The 9,443-nt window shown below is 40.3% G+C and overlaps 1 protein-coding gene and 1 pseudogene across 1 annotated transcript; one reads left to right on the top strand and one right to left on the bottom strand.

Annotated features, from left to right (window-relative positions):
* Nucleotides 1–2,900: 2,900 nt before the first annotated feature.
* On the top strand, nt 2,901–4,058 carry LOC147604135 (GDSL esterase/lipase At1g28570-like). The gene has a single exon (XM_086795296.1). The coding sequence runs from the start codon at nt 2,901–2,903 to the stop codon at nt 4,056–4,058; it is 1,158 nt and encodes a 385-aa protein (XP_086651422.1).
* A 3,318-nt stretch (nt 4,059–7,376) lies between these two features.
* Nucleotides 7,377–9,146, bottom strand: LOC147604134 (uncharacterized; annotated as a pseudogene).
* Between the last annotated feature and the right edge of the window lie 297 nt (nt 9,147–9,443).

Genomic DNA, 9,443 nt, shown 5'->3' with positions numbered 1-9,443 from the left:
TTCTTACCAATGGCTATCAGTTTTATTGCTTAATGCTTTTGTATTTGTTCAAGGTGTGATTAAAGGTTCACTTTCCTTCATATCAAGTTTGTAGAATTGTATTAGCAAATTTATCTTTGAATTTTTTGCTTGAGTTCCAAATAATTTATTGAGTTCATCCCATGCATCTTTTGCCCATTGTATCCCTGTGATGTGGTGAATGATTTTATCATTTAAACTGAGTGCGACGAGTCCTAATGCTTTCTCATTCCTACTCTTCCACTCATTTTTCCCACTCACCTCTGGGCATTCGTCTCTTCTCTCAACTAGCCCCCACAGATTTTTCCTCATGAGCAAATACATGGTTTTTTGTTTGCCATGTATAAAACTGCACCCCATTAAATTTGGCTATCTCTTGTGCCGTGCTCATGATGATGTGAAGGGGGTCTTACCTCTTGATCCAATTCAAGATTCAAGGGCAATGTCTACCCTTTTACAACTCAAATCTGGTATTTAAGTGATGATTACAACAGATTTATCAGCATAAATTCACCAAAAATTACATAAGCCAAGGGTAACAAATCTGTACTGAATGGTTGGAGTATCAAACCATCTCCGAATTGCAATCTGAAGTGATAGGGATTTGTATCAGATACCCAATGGTAAATTTGAACACTCAATTGTACCAAAATACAATGATTAGTGTTGATTAATCACTAATTAATAAAATAATCACTGATTAGTAAAATAATTCCCTATTTTGTGTGCAAAAAACAGAGTGTGCAGGGAGGCCAAATCTGGGGCCTTAGAGTTCAAATGAGCTCAACTACTTTCAAAGGCATCAATAACAATTAGTCTAGTAGAGGATCAAGCCAAGAAACAAGAGATTTGACCAAACATTAACTGCTTAATCTCTGTTTTACCAAAGTCACTTGCAGATTTGATGCAGAGCTTGATGCCACTTCTCCTTGAGGAATTTCACAAAAATCAGACATCACCAGAATGTAGAGAACCCTTGAAAACCCTTGGGGCCAAGAGGATTTAGACCAATTGCTTCTGTGGAAGAGAAGATCTGCAGATTTCTTTAGAAAATTGGTGCCAGCGAATTCACGGATTTCTGCAGCTCCCGATGGCAGTTTGGCAATTTCTCTTTTTGGGCTGAAGCATGGGGAGTGTAGCTATGTGTGGCTAAGAGGCTATTGCCTAATGTTAAGCCTGGAGGGAGATCAAGCCCCTCCACTAGCTGGGGGTACATAGGCTAGCTGAAAAAGAGCTAAAAATTAGATTATCTCATAATTATGATTAGTAGAATTATTAGTAGGGTAATTAGGCTTAAAAACCAGATGAATACTAAGCTTGGCTCTGATACCATGTTAGTAGAATTATTAGCAGGCTTAAAAACCAGATGAATACTAAGCTTGGCTCTGATACCATGTTAAATTTGCAGCAATGTGATGAGCTATGGTGGATCAAATGCAAGAATCAACATCATTAATAAAGTGATTAGATGATGATTAAGATGAAATTAGTGAGCAATTAACTGACAGCTTAATGTAGGCATGGATACTCAAAAAACAAATTCTCATTAGGCCAATGCCTCAATTTATAGAGTTTACATCCACAAGATGCCAAGCATCTAATCCCACTGATCTCTCCTTGATTCACTCCACCTCTTTTGCTTGATTCTCTCCATCTCTTCACTTTTCCCAGAATATCTCCACACATCCTGAATCTTCTCATGCTACCCTTTATTCTCTCCCAGTAGATACCTCTCACCTTTTCACTGCTTCTCACTCATTTACAGATTCTCTTTTACAGCCTCTTGCTAAGGGCTTGTTCTCGCACACACCCATTCACTTGTATATTTCAACAATATAGCCCTCATGGAGCTCCTTCCCACAAGATATGTGCACCCTTGTGCCACCCATGTGTCCATAAACGCTCACACTACATGTGCTAACTTGTGCCACCCATGTGTCCATAAACGCTCACACTACATGGTGGTCAAATGTGACTGGCAAACTTGAGTGGAGATCAACTAATAACATATATCAGGGGAATTTCAAACTACACCGAGCTATGATCATACATGAACATCTGTAGTAAACAACTAAGTGATGATAAGAAAAAAAAACTCGAAGCCAGCAAGGTGAGCTGCTATCTACATAAGCACAAACTTCTCCCTCCCCTTACCTAATAACTCTCTAACTGACCAAAAGAATTGTAATATTACCAACGTTTTGCAGGACTATAGAAGGAGATACTTACAAAGATCGACATTGAAATAGATGAGACAACTGGGGACGACTACTAGAAGTGGAAGCCCAAAAACTTCTGTATGATAAAAGCAAAGGTGTACATAATGGAAATGCTCTGTTATGGATACAATGTCAACATCAACCAACTCTTGGTTGTTGGCAAAAAAAATCGTTTAAGCAAGATATTGTCCTAGATGATGAAAGAATACAACTAGTGATCAACAATACCTGACTGTCAATAAATGATGGGAAAATATCTTGGCACTTTAACAAAAAACTCTTCAACCAATGGTTTGGGTAAAACACAGATCTGACATCTTAGATTTTGAGAAAAGATTTATTCATGATTTTAAATAACGCTTTATCTTTGAATGTTTTGTGCTAGTATGAATTCAACTTCATGTTTGTTCAAATACACTTGTGACTTGTACATGCTAATAAGGCTACCCAAGCCATACATGCTAATAAGGCTACCCAAGCCATCAAAGCAAAAGCAACTCTAAAATTTGAGGCATTAAATTACGAAGACGTTTTTGTAACATGCAAAAATTTCGAGGCAAAAAAAAAAGCTCCAAGCTAAAATTTGGAGGTCTCAAAAGCGAAACGCACTCTCCTCGGCTACAAATCCAGCCCTTGTTCTTGTTTTTGTTGCATACAAGCTACATGGCTCACCCAACGTCCCAGCTTCATCTCTTAGTTACAGTAGCGCTCCTGGCAGCGGCCAGCGCCGTCCTCCCGGCAAGTGCAGCGCGCCGTACGTTAGCCGAAGCACCGGCCACATGCATCACCTTCTCCCCCGTCCTGGGTTTCGGGGACTCGACTTCCGACACCGGCAATGCCATACGGAGCCGCAGCCCGCTATTTCTAGGGGCTACCCAGCCTCCCTACGGAAATACCTTCTTTAAGAAGCCCACCGGACGCTTTAGCGACGGCAGGCTGATGGTGGACTATCTGTGCGAGGCCGTGAAGGTGCCGCTGCTGCCGCCGCATCTCGACCACCCGGGCAGTGCTGATGAGAACTTCGCCGTGGCAGGGGCCACCTCCCTGGACGTATCCACCCTGCAGCAGCTGGCCAACGTGACTTCCATTACACCGGACTCACTCAGCGTCCAGATCACCTGGTTCAAGGCCGACGTAGCGGGTGTCGATTTGAGCGACGCTCTCGTATACTTCGGTGAGATTGGCGGTAACGACTACAACTACGCCCTTGGCGCCCAAAAGCCGCCTGCGGTAGTGGCCGCTCTCATCCCGCACGTGGTGGAGAAGATCGCCGCCTCGCTGGAGGACATCTTCAGCAGCGGCGTGAAGAAGGTCGTGGTGCAAGGGCAGTTTCCCATGGGCTGCATGGCCATTTACCTGAAGGTGCTCAACACGTCCAAGCACGACGAACATGGCTGCGTGGCGGACGTGACGGCGATCAGTGACCAACACAACCAACTGCTGCGGGCAGCCGTGGCGGATGCGGCCAAGAGGCACCCTGACGCCCAGATCGTCTTCTTCGATACATCGGCGGCGTACCTCCACATCCTTGACCACGCTTCCGACTACAACTTTACGAACGTGCAAGAACCATGCTACGCCGCCGGCCTTGCCTTGCTCATGACGCCTCCTCCCGGCACCGCCACCACAAGCGGACAGCAGCTGCCTAAGCTTCCCCTCGACACCATGGCTTGTCCCAACCCCCAGAACTACATTAGCTGGGACGGCATCCACTTGACCGACGCGATGTATGGTGCCATGGTAAACCTCTTCCTCAGCAACGCCAACTTCGCCTCGCCCTTCCCCAACTTCCTAAGCTCTCCGCCAGCTTGCAAGCACTAACTTAGATAGTTTTGTTGGGTTTAGGTTTAGCTGGGGTGTTACCTCTCTATAGACTACATAGTGTTCTCTCTTAGGGAAACTTCTATTTGAGCATTGTCTCTTACTTTGATAACCATAGCTCATTTAATGTATTTTATTGCGCTCTCTCTCTCTCTCTCTCTCTCTCTCTCTCTCTCTCTCTTTCCAAGGCACTCCTCCTTGCATGTAATTTTTATCTTGTTTTAATCCAATAAGTTTTTCTCTTCAATCGATTCTTTATAAAAATATATTTGGTACTCAGGCCTCAACTTTTGTGACATAAGGAGACTATGGAGGTGTGACTCGTATGAATAGCTTGCTTCAATAACTCTACACGTGAGAATCAATTAGAGTTGGCTTTGACAACCATGCTTTGATCTTTCAAACCATTCATTACTAATAACCACTCCGTATGTTAACATGGTTTTACCGGACTTACTTTACGGCGCTTTGCCATATTGCCCACTCAAACATGCACTTATCTTTCGTAAGTCATTGCGCTAGAATATATAAGTGACTTTACCTTGTTCTTAATTTCAAATAGGGAAAGGGCTTTTGTGAGAGAGAACCATCATGAAGGACCATCTCTATTTGCCTCTATCTAGGCGAACTCCCTTCACCAGATGAGCAAGGAGCATTTCAGTGTGACAACAGAATGAGGATGCGACAGACGAGCTAGTGCACCACATAGGCAATTACAACTTTAAGGCAAGGCCCAACAACACATGCTTCCAAGCTATTGGGATTACCCAATATTGGATAACACTCTGAAAATATAGGGGTTTGGAGTCTTAGATGTCTTTACGTTTTTGTATTTTATTTTGATTTGAAGTTTATTTGCATTAGGACATTCTAGTTTCATCTCTTGGTTAGTTGAGCTCGATATCTCAATACTCCCCCTTAAGCTCAACTCCATACTCTCCACCTCAAGTAAGCTCTTGAACTCGTGGAGCTTCTCTGTACCCAATGCCTTTGTGAAGATGTCAAATGCCTTATCATATGTGCTAACATATACAAAATTCACATCACTTTCTAGAACCTTCTCTCTCACAAAATGATAATGCATCTCAATGTACTTCATCATAGCATGATACATTGGGTAACTAGCCAACTGTGTTTGTTGTAATAATAACTGAAAACATCCCTATCCATAGGCTCAACCATATCTTCAAGTAGCTTATGTAACCAAGTGTCTCACATGCTACAATGGTAGCACCCCTCTACTCAGCCTTTGAGCTTGACAAAGCAACGGTTGACTCTTACTGCTCAAGAGCTAACAACATCAGTCCTAAAAGAAAACATAAATATGCTAGTAGATCTACTATATATGAGACACCTACCAGCCTAATTTGCATATGTATATTCATGTATCTATATTTGTACATATACTCTAGCCTCATAAAAAAGTTCATAGTGTACTACTGTAGACTTTATGTACCTGAGTATTATCATAGTTTTATCCAAGTGTGGCTTCCTCATGGCCTCTAGTAACATAGCTCAAATATGGCCTAGTGATAGTCATGTAGATCAAACTCCCTACAATGTGCATGTATATAGTAGGGTCCTCTAAAATATCACCTATATGTGCCGCCAATTTTGTGTTCCATTTCCAATGGCACTAAAGTTGGCTTAAAACTTGTCATTACATACTTGGACACACTAAAACATATTGGCTAGATATCGAGGATAATCACCCGATGGTTTGGGCGGCAGATAGTTTTTTGGGGATCAACTTTTTGGTGAAAGTTACGAGGCTCGGTATTAGAGTCAGTAAGAGCCTCGATATTAGAGACGGTATTAGAGTTGGAATTAGCCTCGGTATTAGAGTAGATATATGGAGAAAAATTCAAATTTTTTTGCATGTAGAAATTTGTGAAAAAGTAGATATTATAAGCTTGAAACTACAAAATTATTTGAGAATCACATTATTTAATGCTCTTGTTCATCTTGTGCCAAGTCTGAATGTGCAAAAATGTCTATATAGATCAGCTCTCCACTCAATGACATTTCTTCATCAATGAATTCATGATTATTATCTGATTCATAGAGTCAACTTCAATTGAGGTGTCATGTATTGGAATTTCATCCACTTCATTACCAGCTTGTTCATTCTCAGCTTGTCACTACATCATTATGATCAAGTACGTCATTAGGATGTATAACTTTGACATCCTCGTCATCGTTCTCTTCATTTTCGACATTGGTCGTTGATAGTGTTGTACTTATTATCGAAGTATCCATAGGACCATGTATAAGCTCTTTGTCTTCATAAATTTTCTTGGAATGAGGAGCAACTTCAATAATGTACCACCACTTTTTGTCAACCGGATTTGGTTGAAAAATGACCTAATATTTAATTGTCGACCGTACATATAAATTGCATGTATATATAAAATGTATGCAAGAATAACTAATTAATTATTATAAATATAACATCATTTATATATACCTGTTCACAATGTTGTGGAAGAACGAATGTATCACATAGATCATTCCATAATTTTGTGGAGTCAACTTCCACTAAACCTGATCTATCTCTATGGATAATTGCACCTTGCCCTTCCATGATCACTTTAAACTATTGCACATCAAAGATGAACATGTAAAAGGTTGACCAAAAATCTATTTTTAGAATATCTTGAATCAAGCCAAAATATTCTATATCAGATATACTGATGTTTGTGTCACTTGCACTTGTTTGGCTTTATTGCTCAAACTTTGCTATTTTTAGAATATCTTGAATCAAGCCAAAATATTCTATATCAGATATACTGATGTTTGTGTCACTTGCACTTGTTTGGCTTTATTGCTCAAACTTTGCTATCACTCTACAATCAAATTTTGTATGATTTTTGTCAATCCGCTCCACTCAGAAATGCCATCCATATGACCATAATGCTCCAAATGATAAATACTACAAAGTAACACACACCAACGTGAGATAATAATCCTCTAGAGAACTCCCATTTGATGTTAGCGACTCGATGTATAACTTTTCATTGCATCCTCTAGAGAACTCCTCTAGAGGATGTAGTGAACTTCATTAATTATAAACCTTTTCACTACATCCTCTAGAGAACTCCCATTCGATGTCAGTGACTCTTTGACCCTCTTCTCGAGCTTTTATTAAAGCATCATTGTCTAGCCATCTTAGGCTCATGAAAGGAGGCAAGTCCCCCAATACCTCAGGGTACTTGATGTTTTATTGTCTATTTTTTCTCCTAAAGGCTTGTCGTGCATTTCTTCATTCCACCTTCGCGTCTTCATACTTTTGAAGCCACTTTTCCATGGTAGGATGATTCAACATGCAAATTTCTTGTTGACCTTCTGTGCTAGTGTTGAATTCATTCTTTGGTCCTTTCCTTTACCTTGAGGGACCTCACCAACTATATTCTCATTGTCCTTATTTGTCCACAACAGAGGCATATCCTCGTCCTTTTGACCAAGGAACGTAGAAATGTACACTAGTGACTCTTGTATTAGCCACCCCTCAGCCATGCTCCCCTCAGGTCTTGTTCTTTGCCGTACAAAACCTTTGAGAGTTTTCATGAATCTTTCCAATAAAAACATCCAACAGCTATGTACAATACCTGCTATAGATACTTCATCCACCACATGTACTAGTAGATGCACTTGGATTGCTTGCGGGCGGAAAGTATTTCTCAAGAAGACAAATTGCTTTGATTGAGTTAAGCTTGGCTTGTTGGATGGAAGAAATGGGAATCTCCTTCTGTGAAATCCATCAAACAAGGGATGACAACTTGTATATGGTTGAACGGAGGTCAAGAGTCGACGAGCAATCACGAATTGCCACCGGTAAAACACACTACAAGCAACAAATTGTTGTGTAAGAATTTTTTCACAAGCTCACATAAGAAAGTTATAGCAATGAAATATGTAGAATATCATCAAAGAATTAGAATCTACCTCGAGAAATTTGTGCCAGTCATGTGATTTTAGACCATTGAGCTTGTCGTTCTTTGTAAATGCACCACAAAGGCAATGCATGTGTCCTGTAGGAGTACGAAATGTAAAAACAACCCCCTTCACCGTTTTCTGTTCCTTTTTGCTAAGGATCCAAGGGACCTTAGGTAATTTAATCCTCCCATTTCCATGTACTTCTGCCCAATATCTTTCCATGATGTTGGCTTCCCTAAGGTCTTCACGTGAAGATCTACTATCCTTCGCCCCAATGAGATGATCCCATATTAGACTCCCTAAATTCTTGAAGATATGCATTGGATCTAAGAGGTGATTAATCAATAAATCATCCCAATATGGGAGGTCATGAAGAATAGTTCTAAAGCCTTTTCATACCAAATGGCAAATATGTACCCCTACCCTCTAACCATAGTGCTTTCGCTTGCTTTCATTGGCCTTGGTGGTCGTCCAAGAGATCCTTCTCTTAAGTCACAATCTAGTTGAGGGAGAAAGATTATATGTCCTTGATATATCATGTTCTTTAAGGATTCTGATCTCCTTGCATTCAACATTGGTCCGCAAATAGGAGAAGCATGATATCCACTAGTCACAAGCCCTAAGAATCATTGAGAAAATTTCATTAGAACATACATTTGTATTAAGAAAACATATATTTCTATTAAGAAAACATACATTACTTGAGCACTCTCCATAGCTAGGAAAGTCATGCATTGTCCACATTAAAATTCCCTTAAGTGTGCCTGATGTGTATTTCGAGGCTTGCTCATGTCATAAATGGGGATCCCATAAAACTTGAAGCTCATCCACAAGTGGTCATAAGAACACATTCATATTCTTAGCCTTGTACTTGTTGCCAGGGACCAACAAGGCTAATAGAAGATGCCCTTTTTTGATTGATAGCCAAGGAGGAATATTATAATTTACCAAAACTACTGGCCATGTACTCCAAGATGTAGAGTGCAATTAAAATGGATTCACTCCATACATAGCAAGACCCAAATTCAAATTATGTGGTTCTCTTAAATTCTTGCCCCATTAATCCTCTATATGATTCCAAGTAGCACAATCAGCAGGGATGTGTAATACACCATCTGTGGAACGGTTATTTGAATGCCATGTCATTAGCTTAGAAATAGACTCGCACTTAAACATGTGTTGAATGCGAGGGATCATTGGAAAGTGTCTTAGTATTTTCTCTCTGGTAAAATAGTCTCCTTTAATAGCCTACAAAGACATTTAACATCATGGTAAGAACACACCATTGTTTCAAATTACTTAGATAGGAGTATGAAATACATACCTGAATAATTTAGTAACACTTTTATCTCTCCACCCATAAATGGATTGTAGATTCAATAATGCAAGGTAGGTTTTAAGATTTGATATTCGAGATCCATCATACAATGGAGTGCCGGTCTCTGCTTT

This window comes from Cibotium barometz, chromosome 62 (assembly GCF_041138505.1).
Source record: "Cibotium barometz isolate CiBa-2024 chromosome 62, ASM4113850v1, whole genome shotgun sequence".
Lineage (NCBI taxonomy): Eukaryota > Viridiplantae > Streptophyta > Polypodiopsida > Cyatheales > Cibotiaceae > Cibotium > Cibotium barometz.
Note: the sequence above shows the minus strand (reverse complement) of the source record. Positions and strands in the feature narration are given on the sequence as shown.

Excerpts from the sequence above, each read along its gene's own strand:
- LOC147604135 (XM_086795296.1), top strand. The coding sequence starts at position 2,901 with ATGGCTCACCCAACGTCCCAGCTTCATCTCTTAGTTACAGTAGCGCTC.